The sequence below is a fragment of the Micropterus dolomieu genome, linkage group LG18 (assembly GCF_021292245.1).
Source record: "Micropterus dolomieu isolate WLL.071019.BEF.003 ecotype Adirondacks linkage group LG18, ASM2129224v1, whole genome shotgun sequence".
NCBI lineage: Eukaryota > Metazoa > Chordata > Actinopteri > Centrarchiformes > Centrarchidae > Micropterus > Micropterus dolomieu.
In genome coordinates, this window is record NC_060167.1 from 35,780,266 (window position 1) to 35,801,633 (window position 21,368).

General features: G+C 40.7%; 1 protein-coding gene and 1 long non-coding RNA gene across 3 annotated transcripts in view; one reads left to right on the forward strand and one right to left on the reverse strand.

The window, feature by feature from the left end:
* The window catches only part of lhfpl4a (LHFPL tetraspan subfamily member 4a), a 53,906-nt gene that overhangs the window by 5,419 nt on the left and 27,119 nt on the right, over positions 1 to 21,368 (reverse strand). Inside the window, exons 2-3 of one of the 2 annotated variants that reach the window (XM_046075222.1) lie at positions 9,823 to 10,059; positions 7,139 to 7,155 (exon numbers count right to left, since the gene is read on the reverse strand). In XM_046075222.1, coding sequence (XP_045931178.1) covers positions 7,139 to 7,155; positions 9,823 to 10,059 — 254 coding nt within the window. The remainder of the gene's footprint in view (positions 1 to 7,138; positions 7,156 to 9,822; positions 10,060 to 21,368) is intronic. The other variant, XM_046075223.1, reaches the window with a different exon arrangement.
* Positions 9,899 to 17,453, forward strand: LOC123986834. Its single transcript, XR_006828984.1, has 3 exons — positions 9,899 to 10,088; positions 15,338 to 16,601; positions 16,771 to 17,453. It is a non-coding gene; the product is annotated as an uncharacterized LOC123986834 (long non-coding RNA).

The window sequence follows — 21,368 nt, forward strand, 5'->3', positions numbered from 1 at the left end:
AAATTTTTACATCTACACCATTTGTTAAATCTTTAATCTCTGTAAACATGTTAATAAGTGAGCTGCAGAGGGCTGCTGTTTAGCTCACCTGGTATAGCACAAAATACAAGGCTGAGTCCTTGCTGCAGTGGCCGGGGTTCGATTCCAGCCTGTGACCCTTTGCTGTGTGCTGTCCTCTTTTTCTCTTTCCTCCACATTTCTTGTCTCTCTCTACAGTTGTTCTATCAAATAAAGGCAAGAAGCCTTTAGAGCTTTAGAGCTGTAGAGGTGTAGGCAGGCCTAGCCCAGGTAGTTGTTTCACCATGCTTTAAGTCTTTATGCTAAGCTAAGCTAATTGTCTGCCTGCACTAGCTTCATATTGAAAGCGAATACATACATATTTCCTAAATGTCAAAATTGTTCCTATTAATTCCAGATCAGATTTCACGCCATCTTAACACTGGTGGGCCAGTTACTCCTGCTTTTAGAATAAATCCTCAATAAAATTAAGTGAACCAATATTCCATTCACACCATTAGTGGAATAAAATACAAATAACAAATTTGCTATTACAGGGGAGCAAACATAAGGAGACGTAAAAAGGATTCACATTGTCCTTTACAAAACAGAGGGGAAGGACAGCCATCAGAACTGATCCAAGTACATGCAAGGGTGACATGCTGCACAGATGGATCAACATGTCATATAAACTAATGGGAGAAACTGGTTGGTCTTACTCCGTCCATTCGTAGAGAGGAGCCAAGATGGAGCTGAAGGGAGGAAGCAGTTTTAAAATAAGATCATCATGGTATATTTCTTTTTTATTACCGTTGGTCTGAAGAAAGTTCACAAGCATGTATACTATTTTCAGCAACTCAATGTTTTACATTAACACAGGTTCAGACGGACAGAGCTGCCCTGTGGTTTAGAACCTCGCTGGTTCAGAAATTCAAACCTGCAACCTCAAAATCACAAGCCCACTTTCATAAAATCCAGGCTATGGACACCCCTGCTGATTGTTAGTCAAGGCGGAGGGAAAACTGAGTAAAGATCAAGCGGGATCTAAACGCAGCTGCACTATAGGGCTGCCGCGATAACCGCAAAATTGAAATACCGCGCTATTGGTCATGCCTACCGCGGAGGATGGCACTCCGTAACGGTTCAAGGACGGATCGCCATGGGTTGTACGTGACCCGACTTCAAACTTGGAAGCTGTAAGTGTTGCCGTGTTTTGTGTTGTTTAACTGTCAGTCGCGAGAAACTATGAACGGTAAGCCTCATTTGAAGCTCACTAACTAACGAGTGTAGTGTGTCGGACGCCTGCAGCTGTTTTTCATGTTGCTTTCTGTAGAAATTTAGTTGTAACGTTACTACAGCGCAGTGGTTAGTTGTGGACAACTCATACTGCTTTGCACCGGTGTGTGTGTGTCTGCGGTATGTAAATTGACTTGAAAGACATGCCCAGTAATAGCTACGGTCAAACTACAAAAATGAGTTTGCTTGGCAATGTTGTTGAGTGGCACGCAGCAGTTAGCATGCTCAGACCATAAAGCTGCTGTTAGCGGCTCGCTGTGCAGTGAGGTGAGATCCACAGACACTCTTACTCTGCTTTATGGCACCAAATTACTCCATTGATAAAAATGTGATAACACCGCATGTTGAGCCCCAACAACAAAACAACGCTGTATGTCCAGAACAACATATGTGTGTAAGTGTTTTCTTACTGGAAGCCTTAGCCTATTCACTTAAACGTAAATAAATGTCATTTTTGAACATTTGCTGACACTACTGATGCCCTGGTTTTCTTGGGAGGTCAGTCTCATTAAGTGTCTTCTGTGGATCTGTCAGGTCTTGGAAGATTGGGCTACAAGACTACACAGAAAGCCTGTATTACAAACGTTTCCCAGGTGGGGATGATTAACAAAAGGACACCATAAATGTATTAAGATAATGCGCAGTGAAAGTTGCTCACTGGGAGCATTCACCAAAAATAGTAGGGATAATGTTTTTAGCCTTCCACATTTTTGAGCATGCACATCAGAGTCCTGCTAGAGTCCTGCCTCCTGCTGACTCCTGGCACACATGAATGGCACGAGAAGAATTTACTGATACAGTTTTCCAAGACTTTGCCCTAATGGATCAAATTGCAATAAAACAAGTCAGTGTAATGTAAACAAATATATAAATATTACCAATAAATATAAAAAACATATGACTAGTGTCAAAGCCATTTCTTTTGTATTGATTCTGTATGCGGAAGTAGTGTTTTTCAGCCAGTACAGTAACTGAGTTGTGTTATGGGAAGTTTAGGCTCCAATGCCAGACTAAAAGTCAATATAGGCATCTCAGTGGTATCTCAGTCTTCTTTGACTTTCATTATGTTTTTTTAAATCTGCCCCTAATAGTCAACTAAACCGTTGATGAGAAGTGTCTTAGTTGACCAATTTTCATTGGTCAGTTAGCTGCAGGACGAAAAGTTTCAGGGGATTGCTGCAACAAAACCTTTTCTTTTGTGACACACATGTCACACGCAGGCGCACTTCTTGTCAGTGCCATGGATGTGGATGTTATTACGCATCCATGGTCATGTGTCTTATACATGGCACTGCTGCTAACTGTAGGCTCTGCCATTGGCTAGTTATCCCAGTTAGTGGTTCTGTTAGGTGACTCTACCTGTACTGGGAGCTCAGAGTACCGGGGGAGTGTTGGTGTTTGTTTACACCACTAGCTTTAGACCACGGAGAGGAAGAGACTGTTGGAGAGCGAGGCCAGAAAGAGAACCAGAACCGGTGCCAAGAGACGTCAAGCAGAGAGGAGCAAGTTTGTAGCGAGTTCAATTGTAAGTAGTAGTTATATCATCCATCATGTTAATAAGTCTGTGAATTCCTGTGTTTTGAACAAGACATCAAGACATGGGTGATAGCAACCCGCAGCTCTTGTAAAAGCAAGAGGAGCGGTAGCTCCTTCAAACTTTACTACACTTTTGTTATTTATCTTTTTTTCCCGGCTTTATTGCCAAAACATGTGTTACCTCTGACATAAGTACAGTCACCGGAAGATGAAGACAGGGTTTTTTGGATTAAAGAGCAGCAGACCATGATCCACATGGCCCAATCAACTGGACCGGGCGCCACAGCGGGTGCGGTGATCGCTTAGAGGAGAGGAAGGAGCGCCAGGAGAGGAGCCATGATGGCCCGGCTTGGACTTAATTCTGCTCCTAAAGATCCGGTCTGGACAAAATGGAACTCGTATTGATCAGACAGAGGAATTCAGAGATTGTTGTGCCCACATCGTTACAGAGACCTGCCCCATCAACATCCTGGATCAAGCACTCGGCAAGTGGTCCATGTTTCGAGCCGTCAGTGCAAGATTGTATATTTTAACGACTCATTATTATGGTTTTGTGTTAGTCTGTAATGTAGTACAGTGTTAACACTTTTACTTATAACATTCTTTCTCAGCCTGGAAATGAAACCTTTTTCTGTTGCTCACAAAACCTTTATCTAAATAATTAATTTAATATCATAAATGAATAATTGACTAATGGCTTGAACTAGCGACTACTAGTCGCCTAGGAAAATCTTTAGTAGGTGGCAGCCCTAAAAACAATTAACTGTGATCCTCTTGATGATCTAGTATCTACTCTATATAGACACACTGTATACATATTATTTTCTTTGAACAACTTCTCCTTTCAGCTCTCCATCTGCTTTTAAACAATACATGCACAATGTAACGTTGAAAACTGTTCTGAAATACACCACAGACATTGCATATTAAAATATTTAAAGCATTATTTCTTTTTCATTTTGAGACATGTAAGACAAAAGACTAGGCAGGAAAAAACCATTAAGGCAGATTACACACGCCCAGCTCTTCCTCTTGAAGCAGTAGAGATGGGTTTCCTCGTGCTGGTGCTTTTAACAGTTTATTTTTCATGCACCGAGGCGCCCAGCTGCTCACGTCACATTTGTGTTTGTGGGCTTTTTCTTTAGATCAGCTTGGCTTGTAATTAGGCTTTGTTTTGTTTTTTTCTCTCGGTCTGATCTTTCTTTGATGCTGACTACACACACAGTGAATGCCGGAGGATCTGGTGTACGCAGCAGACACACTCCTCAGTGAAAGGCCTTCCTCAATTTGACGTCTCCTCTCCACTCGCAGTAGGCCTCGCTCCTTTGGGAAAGCAGTGTGCCCAAGGATGTTTCTCACAACAATGCATCCACCTTTTGTTTTCCCACTGATTCCTTCTCTTCTTCTACCCCTCTGCCTCAACACAGCTCTTTGGCCTGCTCATGTCCCCTGAATGGAATATATCACTTTACCACGGCCTCTAATGTGACCAAACATCATCTGTCTGATGAAGAGGAGTGCAGGATATCTGACCTGACACCAGGTACCGCCAGCTGAGGGGAAACTGTACTCACTGAACAGGAATGGATTACCGTGTGCTTAAATTACAAAAGTTGGCAGTTACATGCAGGATTAGTCTGACATGTGATGGACTGTGAGACATGATCTGTGCAAGAGTTTTAAAAGATTGGTAATTTAAAACATTGAAAGCAACATATTTGGTTGAAACAATGACACATGAACACCCTGAAGTTGTGTTTTTCAGGCAATAATTGAGCTGTGTAATCGGAAGCGTAGGCTTCAATGCTTTGATTTGACCATTACCAATGTCAGAAACCAGCTACTAAAGATGTACTGTACGACACCACAAAGAATCCATCCATTGTCAACCACAATCCCAACCTGCATTGGGCAAGCGGCGGTACACCCTGGACAGACCACCAGTCTGGGCACACAGACACAAACGACCACTCACGCTCACACCTAAGGGCCAATTAGAGTCTCATATTAACCTAGCCTGGGACGACCAAGGATAGAACCCCAGACCTTCTTGCTGTGAGACAACAATGTTAACCACAGCACCACCGTGCCACCCAGAACAAAGAATACAAATAATAATTTAATTTACAATTTTTACACTCCTAGACCTAAAGACAGGCCGTGAATAGTGACAATCAATTAATTAGACTAACTTATTATTTAAATTTGGCATTTGGATACTCCTCTTATGATATAGTCATTCATTCATTTAAATGCAAAACATAAAATGAAGAGTTGTCAAAAGAAATCCGTGTGTTTCCATCTAAGCGACTTTAGTGTTACATAACTCATGATGGTTTGATGCATGAACGAGGAACTTTTTAGAATTCTATCCATATATTTGTTTGTTGTTGTTGTTGAAAGAAAGGGGAGTATAGCACAAAACCAAAAACATCTCGTAGGTCCAGTTGACAGATCAGGGGAGAACAGACACACATACATCAGCAGTTTACATAGTACTACATTGTACAGAAGTGAGTAAAAACTGGGTGTTAACGTCAGGAAGCTGATTGTGACTTTGTGAACTTAGTGAACGTTATAAACAACGGAGATACATGAGACATATAATCTTTAAACAAAATCAAGTTCCTCTGGCTCCTTCTCCTGCTCCTAATGCCACTTGTAAGAATCCACTGCTCGAGGGTCAAAACAACCAATCAGAGCCAGTATCTTCAGTACGGCTTCGAAGTTTTGCAAACACAATGGCTGAGAAACAACCAGCAGCAATAAAAGAACTGCCCGTCCCTCCTTTGCCAACAACACGTGTTTTGTGCTACACATGAGTGAACTTCATTAGATTCTATGTCATGGTGCTCGCATCGACGAATGGCAAAAAGGCACGAGGACAAACAGTTGGGAATAACTTTTGAAGGGGGGCTGTGGTGTACTAGCCTCTCATCCCACTGTTAGACGTTGTAGCACTCTGCCCTAGGCCGCGACACGGAAGAGGGATGTCTTACGGGTTGAAGCGAGAGGGACCGCCATCCTACAACGGATGATGTTTCACAGGGCAACTGGCTCCTTCTTCTGGGTTGGTGGGGGGCGGAGTGATACAAACAGAGAGAGACGCGGAAGGTTTTGCATTGTATGTTCCATTGTTACTGACTGCTGATTTAATAAAAACTTTAATATTTATGAAAACGAGTAATGCTCTGCTTTTAGAGATCACTGATCCAGTGTGTGGGTCTGAAATGCTATTTTTATGTAACTGGATTCCTGCTGAAGTAACTGCAAGTTAAAGGGTAACACATCAAAGTATGTTTCCAGGTGTTGGGTAATGCTTGTGTGAGATAAGTTGTGTAAATATTTTTGTGGCTCCAGAGGGGACTGAGTGAAGTCTGATGAATGTCTTTAACTGATGATCCATTAAGTGTTAAATAATCACATAAACTGATAGTGACATTTCTTAATAGTGAGCAACAGAAATTCATAATACATCCTGCATTAAATCACCATGAGTCATGCATTAGTTATGCATTACCTAAAGGAGACCTATTATGCTTTTCCATATTTTATGACTTATCTACAGTGTTACAATGTTGGATGTTCATGTTAAACACGGCCAAAGCTTCAAATAATGAGGTTAAAGTATTTAAAAGAAATCCCTGTGCGCCAAAACATCAGATTTCCTCCTGTTCTGGAGGAATGCTCTGTTTTGAACTGCTTTTCTACCAACGGCTCCGTTTGACGACATACGAGCTAGACACGTTTATGTTATATTCATATATTAATGAAATAGTTTTGTTTGAAAATTGCAAGCCACACATAAAAACAAGTAGATGAAAATTCAAGCCATTGCCTCCTCTCAGGCTGCATATGAAGTCCCCTGCCTCTTTGCTCGGGGCATTGCAAATGTGGAAGCCCAGTAAGTGCTGCCTGACAGGCCAGAGTGCTTCTGGTAGTGTTTTGCACACAACACATGAATTATACAGCAAGTATATATGTAGGTACAGTGTTAATGTGTTCAGACACACGTTAACAACATGCCAACATGTATCTCATTATCTTACTTATCCTGTTTCTTCTTCAGCTTTGCCACCCCTCGCGCCTTTAATAAATGACTGCCATTTTGTTTAGTAGTAGTTTCAATGTGTTAGATTGCATGAGGTATGGATTTTAGACTTTTTTGCATTAGCAATTCAGCAAACTGATACAAACACACACACACACACACACTGCCATGCATAACCACACAATAATACAGACCACTCACAGTTATGAGACCACACACACGCAAGCCACAATGATAACAACGACAATGTGAACTTACCCTTGACACAGCAAAGTCTGTAGAAAAGACAAAAAGAGCAAAGATGAATATTGTTCCTTAATTTACCTGGAAACTGAATTTAACTTGAATCGATACAAACGCTATAGTGCACACACAGTATATACAGTAGTGTCAGTGGTCCCTCCGCGGTCCTCCCCTGTGAGAATGAATGAAGTACTAATGAGATGCCCAAGCTTGGAGGAAAGTGAAGATTTTTTTGTTACAGTTCAAAAATTCTATCATTCAAACAAACAAATTATTAGCAATATTTTTGGCTGCCTGAATGTAGACACATTGTCTCATTTCATTGATGTAGAGGTAGTGTGTGTGTGAATCGTTAATTACAGTCAAAGACCTGGCATCTATAGGTTTCTTCTTCATGTCCTGAATATTCTGGTTAATTACACGCTACACTGCCCTGTGGAGGACATTTTAAAGACCCTCACAGTGGTTTTTACCTTTTGTGCCTGATTATACCTTTTTCTCACGACAGTCTCATTCTCCTGTTGGTTTGTCTTTATTTACGTGTGACTTTGATCACTACAGTATTTTTGCAGTCTATGATATTAGCCACAAACAACCAATAGGCATGCTCCTGGAGCCACAGTGTTTGCTGAAACCGTACGCACAGAATATGTGTGTGTGACAGATCAGATAAAGAAGAGCGGAATTCCAGCTCTTATTTTCTGCCACAGCCTTTACTTTATCTGCATTGACAGGTTACATGCGTCGTGCCTCCTCAAAAATCTAACTATGTTTGAGCTACAGCGACTATGAACATGCTGCATGGAGACAACGAGTGATTGGTTGTGTTTCTGATGATGGTAGAAAGTGAAAGTAACAGAAATGAGAATACACTACAAACCTTCTGCTCGCTGCAATCATCGCTCTCTATCACAGTAAATGAAAAACAAACATCACCTTTTCAAGTAAATAAACTATTCAGTAATGAGACGAGATGAAATGGAAGATGTATCTCCAGTTCAGAGTTCAGAGTTCATCTCTAATGTCACAAGTATGATGGCAGGCATTTATGCAAATATTTGTGCACGACACCTGTCAGGTTTACAGACTTACAGATGCAAAACATGCTTTGCAAAGAGAGGCAGAAGGGAATGGGGATAGAGAGAGAGAGAGAAAGGAAAAGAAAAACAAAAGAACTAAACACTAAACACTGAAAAAGACTGAGATGCAGACAGTGAAAGAGGGACAGACACAGACATATGCAGTGAGAGGAAACCAGAGCCTCATCCTTCTGGAATCTGACACGTAACCATGGAAACTTCCTCCACACACTCGGGGAGTTCCTTCTTCATTTCTCTCAACACAGTCTTCACCTCCTCTGATGATGCTGTGATATCTCTCATAACAACACCAGACATCCACAGAAAAGGCTACGATCAACATTTACTGTAACACACCAGCCACAACTATATCAACCACACAGCTGAGTGTTTGAGGGTTTTGTTAGCTTAGTCAGCACTAGTGAGGAGGTCTACATTTACCATGGTTACAAAAAAGATGTTGCGAGTTGTCGCCCTTATTAAAGTTTGTAACATGCTGTTATGTGCTACTATAAAAATCATTTTCCTGATCAATTAAAGTGCATATGCTAATTTATCCATGTCATACCCTGCATGAACAAATGAATCACCAAATGTGTCCTCAATTTAGGATGTGTGCATGTTTGAAGGATCCATAATTTACTTTATTCAGCAACTGGCGTATTTAAGCGAAGACCATCTCACAACGTTAACCACGTGTTAGAAAGAATCTGGCTTGGCTTAGCAAAAGATCAGGGACCAAACCCTGATCTCCCAGGTGAAAGGCCTGTAGCTGACCCATTCATCCACTATACCTGCTCCCTTTATGTGCTCTGTTTCCCATGTCACCTGACTTAAATCCTTTCTTTAGTTACCACTGAATTGATCCTGATTACTAAATACAACACATCTTTTTTGTAGCATCCATGTTGTTTCCACATAACAACTTAAAGCTCATGAACACACCGACGTTGGAAGAACGACTTCCCTACCCGGAAAATGGGACCATACAAGAAGCATGCGAGTGCACCAGGTTACATATGACAAAAACATGTGTACAATTAGTGCTAGACCCCCTGAAACCCACAGAGATTACGTTGCAGTACCTGCAGCTTGAAAAAACATTGCCATTACTGAGATACTGAGGCTTGATGAGATCCACTGTCACACAGTGTGATGGGATTGTCTATTTCTTTTTGCTTTGGTCAAAAAGTAGCACATTAAATCCTCTTAATGTCCATCCATCCATCCATCGTCAACCGCTTATCCTGCATACAGGGTCGCGGGGGGCCTGGAGCCAATCCCAGCTGACATTGAGGGGTACACCCTGGACAGGTCACCAGTCCATTACAGGGCCACATGTAGACAGACAACCACAACTGATGATTGAAAATGATGGGCAGAACATGCAAACACAACACATTATTTATTAGACTCTCAATGGAATGAAAAAAGTTGTACCCACGGCATGTACACTAGTTTCAACTAGCATTCCCACAATGCTTTGCATTTGAAAGCTGTGTAACAGTCGACATTACAGTCGTGTGACACTGGAATCCCAATTTATTGCTCACTACAGCGCTAGCAGCCCCAGTAATTTGAACAAAAAGTGCTTATATGTGTTAATGTTCCACTTCTCACCTTTGTTGTCGGCCTTCAGCTCCTCCTGCAGGAAGTCGCTCTGCCGGTTGCCAAGCACGAACGCCAGGAAGGAGAGGATGAGGGCATCCAGGATACCAATGATAGCCAGGATGTAGGCCCAGCGCACCGAGCAGTTGCCAAGGGTGTACTTCGCTGTGTCCTCTCCGCACATGTCCCGTATCACCTCGGAGTCCCAGCCATTCGGGAAGATCATACAGCCGAGTACCAAACACACAGCTGGAGGGGAAAAGGAGTGGATGAGAGTTGTGAGTAGAAAGCCTGACAAATGAATATTAAATGAATATCAGATGGTGCATGTGATTACGTTCAGCGTGATGGGTCAAGGTGATGTTCCATTGCAAAGCAGCACAGGAAAGAAAATCGATATGGGAAGAGGGCTGAGTTGTAGAACAAAGCAAGATTGAAAGTCAGGGCAATGAAACAGGGGGATAAGGCAGGTTTGGAGACAAAATCGGTTTAGGTGCAAAACAGCGGTCTGGGCAGAGGGTTGCATGAAGTTAACAAGATCAAAGTGAGAGAAAAGGTGGAAGCACAGGAGAGAACACAGAATATTATTTCTCTTTTAACTCTAGGTTGGAAGTCTGATGCAGTGGTATTTCCAGTATCAAAACTCATCACCGCTGCTGGGTCTGGAAGTGTTTTTGCCCATTGTGTATTCCCATTTCATTTTTCTGAACATACAACACTGGACTCACTCCTAATGCTACAACCCTGTAGGTTTATGTTATGACCAACAGATTTAGTTATTTCAGCTTCGTCTCTGAAAAATCATGTTATTTTCTGTCATTCTAGGATGGCAGAAGCATTTAAAATACTATAATACTAAAATGAATTTGTGAACTAAACACAAAACCACGGTTACTGAATTCATCCAACATTGATCCACAATCCAAAACAAAATTGATTTAAATTTGCAGACTGTCTTTTCAGTTTTCAGCGTAATCTTTAGCTTCCACTCATATAGCCAGCTATGACGTCACAGAGGTCTGGACCTTTGTAAATATATGTATAGCCAATATCAATAAAACAAAATTCTACTATAACCCATTAAAAACATGATCAAGACTTTGTGGACACAGCTGATTACACCCCTTATGTCAACTTGAAAAACTGTCCAGACTTGGACATATGAAGAACTCTGTTCACGGGCAGGGTTTGGGCGATACCATTTTCCTTGGATAGCGTATAAGAGAAATATGTGTATTGTCAAATTGATAATAGCATGTACCATCATTGTAGCAAAATTGTAAAAAAAAAAAAAAATAAATCCTAATTTTAAATCCATCCATCATCAACCGCTTATCCTGCTTACTGGGGGGCTGGAGCCAATCCCAGCTGACATTGGGCGAAAGGCAGGGTACACCCTGGACATGTTGCCAGGCCATCGCAGGGCCACACATAGACAAACAACCAGGCACACTCACACCTTATTTAAGGTCACCAATTAACCTAGCCTGCATGTCTTTGGATGGTGGGAGGAAGCCGGAGCACCCGGAGAGAACCCACACAGACACGGGGAGAACATGCAAACTCCACACAGAAAGGCCGGGGCAACCAGGGTTTGAACCCTTACTGTGAGGCAACAGTGCTAACCACTGCACCCTAATTTTGAATGTTTTTTTTTATATTAATATTTTTTATATCTGATTTCCAGTATCTCCCTTATTTGGTGACTTGGTTCGCATGCTCTCCAGTCAGGAGAAAGCTACGTTGAGAGAAGGTATTAGTCTAATTTCCTTCTTAAAAAAAGGTTAACACAACGTAAATTAGATGGGGCTGTGACGAGACGCTCAACAAGACACTATACTGGGTTCACCAGATCGAGACAAGACAAGATTACACTACTTTTAAGAAATCTTCAATGCTGAATTACAGTATATGAACATTTTGAGCATTAAAAACTTAATATTTTTATTTACATAAAGGCAAACACAAAATTCAGGTGGCAGGCGAAAATTCTAAATATAATGCAGTAAGACTCTCAGGCTTTTACATCTGTTTCTCCTGCAGATCAACCTTTCTCACGTAATATAATCCCTGCTGAGTCAGCACACGTGCAAGCTGATTTAGTCTTCCCTCCTCTTTGTGTCTTTGTTTGGGGAAGAAACCTCTTTAAATGTGCACGTGTTACCTTTACACATTAATGATAAATTAATTAATTTTAATTCAGTTAGAATCTCCTGGACTTTAATAGCTCCTGTGTTTCAGCAGGTTTTCTGCTCATGTTCAAAACTTTCTGCACATTCACAATCTCTCCCACATATCTGTGTTCTCTGACATGTCCAGATATAACGAGACTACCTTCATCATTTAATGAGTATTCATAAAAGTCTACCTGTGCATTATGTTATTGCTCTGCTGAGCATGATAGTCCCTCCCATTTTGTCTGTGTGCAAAGTTTTGAACTGGAGTCAGGGCATAGTTAATCTAGTTTAGCATAAAGATTAGAAGCAGGGGAAAAAAAGTGTGAAAAGAATAAAAATACAAGCACATCTAAAGCGCACAAATGTGATATCAGCTTGTTGTTTAATTCATAGATGAAAAGAAATGCAGAAACATCAATTAGTCATTTTAGGAGGAGTTGTGTCTTGTTGCTATAGCATCTCGTTGAAGAGCAGAAGCAATGTACTGGGTCCAAAAATAACAACGGCCAATTGATTGCTGTTTTGTTTCTAAGTTATTAAATGGGGTGGGTTTTCACCCACTGGCCTAGTGTCTGACCCAAACTTTAAAATTGCATGTGAGATGGTTATAGAGGGCACCTGCTCAGATATTTACATCCCAAAAAGTAGGAGCATCCGAAAAGGGTCCCATATTATGCATATTTTCATGCTCATACTTTTATTTTAGTTGTCTATTCGAAAACGTTTACATGCTTTAACGTTCACAAAACACATCATTTTTCTCATACTGTCCTCTTCTTCAGTACCTCCATTCACCTTCTGTCTGAGCACACCGTTTTAGCTCCTGTCTCTTTAAGTCCTCCCACTTAAATGCCTACTTTTTTGGATTGGCCAGGAGAGGGGCAGGACCTAGCTGGCACAACGCAGAATGAAGTGTGGACATAGGTCTGGCTATGCGTGACTAGAGCTGTGTCTAAAACTAATACTAATGTTATGCTGGGCCCCCCGTGCAAATATTTTCCTTGGGCCCGGACAAACGAGCCTTTGATCAAAACCATGGACAGCGGCTGCCCAAACGCCAAATTAATCACAACTACGGCCACAGAAATACCCCCAACAGCCGAAATATTTTCAGCTTACACTAACTAATCACAGAGAGACACTATGACGATAAGCATAGAACTGTAGCCATCAAGATAAGCAAGAGCAACTCGTAAGTCTACAGGCATTATCACACAATAGCAAACAGGCCTATTCATCATTTATCAACACAGTGGCAAAGCAGCCAGAGATGTTACACAGACAGGTTACAGTAAGTGTGCATTTTCCAACATACAAGAGGCAACAATCGCAACTTACATCCCTGATCCTACTCTGAACAGAAAGAAAACCGTCACTCACCCATCACAAGTTCACTCTACGGGCCTTTTTCCTAACAAGATCAAACCGTTACAAGAAAGATGACGTGAGGATATCCAAGCACGTTTTCGCGCATGACGGTCGCCTCTCACCAGTTACTGTAAAATATAATAACAATAATGGTATTATCAAACAAAGGAACACATATTTTATTTGAGTTTTAACTTTTAATTTATGGTTTACATTTAAGTCCCCTTAGCAGACTTGCACCAACAGCTGAGTCAGAGACAGGTTTGATCAAAGTTCATTTTCTAGCGATTTGTCTGTCCACTTTAGTGTCAAAATGTCTGGAAGATATATGGCTTGTAAATAATGGGTCCAGTATTTACTTCTGTGACTATGGGGTGGAGGAATCAGCTATAATCTGTGCTCACATTCACTTCTCTCATTGGAGTGAATAAACTTAGGACCTGCTGCTAGTCTCCTAAAGGGGCAGTGGTGAAACCAAGTGGGAATCACTGGATCTGAGAAGTGACGCAAATGGGGAAGTCCCTTAAAACTGCATTCTATCAAACAGCCAGCAGGGGGCGACTCATCTGGTTGCAAAAAGAAGTCCGGTTCCATTAGAAATAATGGTAAAATGAGGCTACTCCTCATCTGATTTGTTACCTCAGTAAACACTTTCTTAATGAGTTTATGGTCTCTAGGTTCATGTCTTTAATACAGCAAGATGGTGAGTACATTTTTTTTTAAGCCTGTTGTTTGCTAGACAAAGTACTCAGCCCTGTTAAAATGATAACGTGAATTACACATGCACCTCGCTAACCGAGCTAGCTAGCTCCACACACAGCCGTTGGCTCCACCGTCTCGTCCAAATATGGTCACGTCCGGTGCCGCTGGTTGCAAAAAATCAACATGGCGGCGGCCTAAAGGCCAAACTGGAGGCTTCAAAACGGCGGTCCACAAACCAATGGGTGACGTCACGATGACTACGTCCACTTCACGTACAGTCTATGGGTGAAACCTACGTGACAGATACAGGAAAGTACACTAAAATAATCTACTGTCTCTGGTAGAACCAATGTCTCTTTCTCTGTATTCAAAATTAGAATGTGTAATATTTAGTTTAAAACATTCAAAACAGAACTAACATTATCAACAGAATGTGAAGTAGTAACAGTTCTGACTTTATGTCAAAGATGCCCAAGTATTATCTCGTAATACCACATTGTACCTCAAGCGGTGACAGTCCAATAGCTCAGGCCTCCCACAGGAAAGGACTGGGATGGGACAGGAGCGAAAATCAGCTCCTGTGTCACCCTCTAGTTTCAACAGCAGGATGTGTGCGTGCTACAAATTCGCTCCGTTACATTAGTTCTCATAGCTTTTTTAGTCTAATAAATAAAATAGACTTAAAATTTCAAGAAAGGAAATATTCTTATCAAACAGAAAAAATACAACCGTACACATTCTGAATTTTCTCTGATTCACCAAACTAATTGAATAACTGAAAACAACCCCAAAGCCTTTAACCCTTTAAAACATACACACAATCACAAGGCAGAGGGTTGATTGATAATAAAGAAATACCAGAAGATGATGGACTCAGGTAAGAAGAAGACAAACACTGAAGGAAACAGAGGACTGGAGAACTGGAGAAAGAGCACCAGAAAATTGACAGACTAAAAACATTCAAAATAGTAACCCTGTACTACTACACTACATCTTGTAGACAGATACACACATCCCAACCCAACCACACACACACACGCACACACACACACACACACACCCACAGCTGTACAGTAGGTTGGTTCCCTCTGATGATTCGGTTAACCATAATGCCTTGGGACATTCTCTCCTCCCCCTCTACACAAACTAATATGCATTCCAAATGTGGGGATGATGCACATAACAATATCAGAGGGAATCAAGTTATTGCACAATTGGCACATAAATGCTTTTATTCTGTTTTTCTGTGGAGTAACTGTGTCTGTGTATGCTCCCAAAAGGCCTGAACAGTCCTCTGGTGTGTAGAGGTTCCAGCTGAGGCCAGGCTGGCCCTAACAGATGGGTCCCTGAATGCCTCATTTACTCGACCACTGCTCCTGTGGAACGCCGTGCACAGAATAGATGACATTCAGCTGATGTACAGGCTCAGGACATACAGGACTTAAGATTTTGTGGAGAGGAGGAAATCTCCAGTCTCTGAAAGTGATGGGATCTGAGGAGCTGAGTATTTACATGCAGTTTAATGCAAAAGTGGACAGAGATGTCTGTACTCTGTCATTAATGCACTGACGTGGTAGAGGTGAACACCATTATTCTTTATTATTTATCAGAATACCTACGAGCGCATAATTACGGTTGTATCAAGGTGAGATAAATTGGAAGTGTGTCCCTGCCATGTTCATCCTTGTTTAGTGTCTCCTGGAAACAGTTTCTGTTGTTGTCTGTGCTACTTGCATCATGTCTGTATTACTGTAAGCTGTTTTCTGTTTTTGCAACATGTTTTTGGTTGTTTTCTCACTTTGCAGAATTTGTCTGGGGAAGATGCTTTCTTAATTTGCTTGTGTTTTGTCTATTTGCATGTGTTTGCGTGCCTATTATCAAGTTGCAGTGCATTGTGCTCTCAGGGCCACTGTAGCTATTTCTGCTAATGATTCAAGTCAAAATTGCTTAAATATAAATAGCCTTTTGTTTCTAGGATACATATTACACTCTGTTTTGAGAATATTATTTCTGATAGATAAAGTCCAGTGAAATTGATTAACTTCAATTTGTAATGACTGTGACATATTGATCACAAGAAAGATAATATATAGATTATTACTCTTAAAGAATGGCTAATGTGTGACAACTTTGGAAAGCAGTGATTTAAAGCTACATTAATTCATTTCTTGGTGTCAGACAACATTATCATTCATTTGAATTGTGATGGAAGTATGATTTCTACTCTTCTTTAGCTCTGCTTTGGTCTCCTCCAACTTCTTTGCTTTTAAATAGTCCACTATGTTAACCGACAAGACACTTTGTCTGCTGTATGGTATGCCTTGCAGCAGACAAGTGGCCAGGCAGGTAGTTTACAATGTGATTATCAGAGCTTTTTACACTAAAAAACAGCTGACTGGAAACAGGTTATGTTATGGGAAATGAGACATATAGATTCTTCTCTATCTTAAAATGGCTTTGCATTCATAAGCAGCATTGCACTTTCTACCAAACAGGAAGTAACGGAGGCACGATGGAAAAACGGACTAGAGAGCAGGCACACAGGTGAGTGCATGTTTTCTGGTATTGTGGGCCTGGTTCAGATTTCCAGAACTCCTTCAGCACTGACTGTCACAAGCTGCTGAACATGTCCCACCATTATACAAGTTTAAACTGTGATGCCTCTGTTTTCCCTGGAACAGTGAAAACATTTTCATTTGTGCTTTGGAATCAGCCACAACAGGTTTAATGCGGTGTGAAGAGTTTGTGTGTTCCCTGTGGGTCTCCTTCAGTCCTGCCTGGCTGACAGAAGTGAACAAGACTCATTCTTAGTAATTCAACAAGCCTTTAAATCTGTGTCAAGGATGCTGGGAAGGTTAAACTTGTCAACACTTCCCCCTACATGTGTTTGTGTGTACATACTGTATGTGTGGATGTGCTCATGTATGTTAGAAAGGATGAATTTAGGATTGTCTGGCTGGCTTTGTAGATCAGCTGGCTGTTGATTGGCTGATTTTGTATACCAGCACTGACTTGATCCAATTTTTGAGGCACGATATCTTGAAGTAGTAGCCTAGCCAGTCGATCGGCTATCTCGTCACACATTGTGGAATTTATTTTCGCCCCCTCTCCTTCAAGGGACTTGACCTAAGGAGAGGTGACCCCTGCTATAAAGGCTATCACTAAAATCCACTACGGTCTCATGTTTAATTTACCTGTATTTCTATAAATGGATCACTCAATTTGAAAGTGAAGTATTGATGTTTAAATAGCCTACATTACATATATAATTAAAGAAACCCAGTCAACACTGCTACATTTGCTGAATTATGTTTTTATTGATTAATTATGTTATTATGCCATTTTTACACATAAGGTTTCTGATTGGGTTATTACAACACGTACACATAAGAAAGACTTACTGAATGGTGCATCAACATATCCAAAATAATTAAAACTGAAATAATGAAAAAGGTGTGCATGAACTGCAGGCTATTTGTAAAATTAAGAAACATTCACTCAGAAATATACACCTTTGTACTCTCTCACCACAGGCTGCATTGTCACACATTACTAATACACTTAAAACATGTTAGTTCTAAATATGTTAGGGGTTAGGGAAGATGATTCCTGATTCAGATCTGATTACTACCGTGAGAACCAATTTAAATCCTCTGTTGACTTCCAAAGTGACTTTTCCCTTCTTTACATCAATGTTCACAACCGATCAGACTATTATTGCATGTATCAGACCACCCACTTCTAGTTTGTTTGTATTCAATAATGACCTAGCAAATTTTCTCTAAATCTCTAAAATTATCTCTAAAAAGAGAAAAGTGTTATTATCAATACTGTAAACCATAAGACTAATTATTTAATTAAGGACGTTACTGACACAATGAACTCTAATTATTTTCATCCTATGATTTCAGTACCATCCAGAATGACAGAGACCAGCCATCCTGATAGATGGGAGGCCTGAGAGGGGCCTGAAAAGGCAGGTCTAAGGTACTGCATTTGAACCCTTTTGGAACAGACAGGTTTGAAAATTAATATTGTGATTGGTTATATTGTGGTATAGTCAAGAACATCCTAGTAATCCTTTGTAGGATTAAAGTTTTATGTAATGCTCTTCATCCTATGCTTTACCTCAATGCAAATGCCATTCATTGTTACATATTTGGTGTGAAAGATGGATAAGGCCCTGTGCATGGTCAGCATTTGGCAGGTATAATGTTACCCTGGACTCATACGCAAAGTCCACTGAATCCACCTGCGGCGCGTTAAGGCTGTGCTGCGGTTGCCGGAGCTAATCACAGCCATCTAGTAAATGCTTGTAAATCCACCAGATGCGGCTACAGCGCGACCTAGAAGTGGTTCTCTGCTCCGCAGAAAATAGTGCTGCGTTCGAGACTGCTCGGAAGATTTCCTAGTTGAAATGTCCAACTTCCGACCTTAAAGTGTTCCAGGTGCATGATGGTTCATGATGCTGAAAGTGAACAAAAAACATAGTTGACCTTGACAAACTGATGAATGAAGTGTGCACACAATTGAACCCTCAGCAGTTCCCTTGGTGTACCTATATTCAATTTACATGCAGAACAGGTTGTACTATATATCATTTTATGTATTATTTTATTTAAATATAGACAAATATACTTTATGGCTGCAGTCAAAAAGTCAAAACATTTCCTTTCCTAACCACTTTCCCTTGACCTCAATAGAAAACGTCATGAGGTCAAGGAAAGGTCCATCCATCCATCGTCAACCGCTTATCCTGCGTACAGGGTCGCAGGTCAAGGAAAGGTGTGAAGGAGAATTCATAATGACTTAGGAAAAGACAACAAATAAAATCCGACTGATCTTATCTAGGCTGCGTAATTATACAACGGTGGATTTCATTGACTTTGCCCACCGTGATGAAACTACAATGTTCCGAAGATGGACTACAAAAAGCACATCTTTAACACTTACTGTACTGTTTTATTGCAAGCCATCTAAAGGCGGACAACACGGTGGAAAATATTACTTCATAATAAAGGTTGCAAAAACGCACATTGGATACCCGTCACCAAATAATGGAAATGGTTGTCCCATTGGGAATGCTTGCTCACACTCACCCTCCTACCCACCCATATTTATTAACATGATCCTAATTATTATATGTAACTAATCCATTACATTTACTGAGAAGGCCATCTGTGACTGAAGTAAAATTAAGTAATTATATTATTGAAGGCTGGCAATACATTGGCCAAAAATAACTAATGCAAACTGAGCATTTAACGTTAGCCTACATTATTGTTGACAATATGTATATTGTTAACATATGCATATTAGCAAGTTAAGGCATAAGACAGAAGAGGCTTAATACCCAATGGTAAATTACTTGATGATCGATATCCTTTATCCATCATGGTCGATGGAGTTCTTTTTTTTTTATTCTAGCAAATTCAAGTACAACACTTTATGGCATCTTACAACAATCCGTAACATAAAATATTGTTGAAACAGTATTAGATTACATCAAAGCAAAAGAAACAGGGAAATTATTCAAGGATCACAAATAAGTCCAATAAAGAAAAAAGTTTGCGGCATTGTTTGAGAACAGTGCGTCGCTTTAAGCGTTGCTGCCGCAAGGAATTGTGTGACAGTATTATCTCCTTTCCTTTCATAAAGGATGGTCCAGTGTACGCTATGCTAAATAAGATAAGAAAGGAAGCACTGAAGCACCTTTCCTTAGTTTTTAGACAATTTGACCAGCTCTTATCACGGCTGCCGCTTCAATACTGCCGGGTCACTTAACTCAGATAGGAGCCTTCCTAAGAAAAAAGACTTTTTCGATCGCAGCCCATGTTGTCTTTTATTTTGTAGTTTACCATTTACAAGTTGTGCTTCCATGGGAGCTGCCATTGTTGTGTGACGTCATTCAGCTGTTTCTTCGTGAAGTCGGGGTACATATTTTTAATCCAAGTTCACAAGTTGGAACTCCGACTTGAAGTGGAGTAGAACATTCCGAGTTCGGAGTTGCCTGGAACACAGGTAGTCTAATTTTTGACGGAAGCGGCATCAAGTAGAACAGAGCATACTGAACTGGCCAGGAAGTCAGACACAGAACGGCACAAAATATTTTCACAATAAAACACCTTGTGCAGACTCCCGAACAAACACTGTTAAAACAGACAGAAAAGAAACTATTTACCTACGTAATCATAGCAGAAGCACAAAAAGCAAGCACTGATTTCCAAATCAACAAAACCTAGACATGTCAGGAGAATCTGGCAGGCAAAATGCTCCCTGTGGGAAATGCAGCTGTGCAGATGATGGAACAAAATGGGGTCACAGAGAGCTGTGAAGAAGGTAGTAGAAGCACTAAAATGACAAATTAACAAGTCAATTACGTGGGGTAAGCTCCACGCTCCGCTGCTGAAACGCTTCCAGTGGATGTTGATGCCGGGCAGAGGACGGAACAAAACTGTGTCGCAGCCGTAATAGAATTCCTATCAGCTTCAGCTGATAGGAATGCTATTAGCTTTCCAGGTATTTCATCATAAACCAAAGTACTGAACAATATAAAATTGTGACCTGATGATGGCACTATTTGAAACATAGGAGACTGAGATATTTCTGTCTGGACCCCAGTGTTGGACCAACAAACACACTAACATTGTTCTTCTTTGAGCAACACTAAAAATTAGGACACTGTAGTGAACTGTGGTTATCCATGGTTTTCTTATTAACCATCTGGGGGGCTTTCCAGTCTACTTGCTGTGAAGGGTTAAGTGTCAGTGTTGTGTTCACAATGGTGGATTGAACCTGGCTGTCTCACACCAAAGGCATGTGTCTTATCCATTGTACCATCGCCGCCACCACCACCCCCTTTAGTATCCTTTGGGCTCTGTAGGAACCTCACCTCACTGATATCACTGATGCTCGGGCGATGGTTACCAATGATCTTCTGAGCAGTTTTAAAGGAGACCTATTATACTGCTTTTCCAGGTCTATATTGTTGATCTGTGACTCCTGTATAGCAGCTTTGCATGATTCAAAGTTCAAAAATAAAATTTTCTCTCTTATACTGGCTCTTCATGTACAGTGGGGGAAATAAGTATTTGACCCCTTGCTGATTTTGCAGGTTTGCCCACTTACAAAGAATGCAACGATCTATAATTTTAATCATATGTACATTCTAACAGTGAAAGACAGAATCCCAAAGAAAATTCCAGAAAATCACATCATATGAATTTATAAAAATTGATAACCATCTGATGAGGAAAAACAAGTATTTGACCCCCTGGACAAACAGCATGTTAATATTTTGTAGAAAAGCCA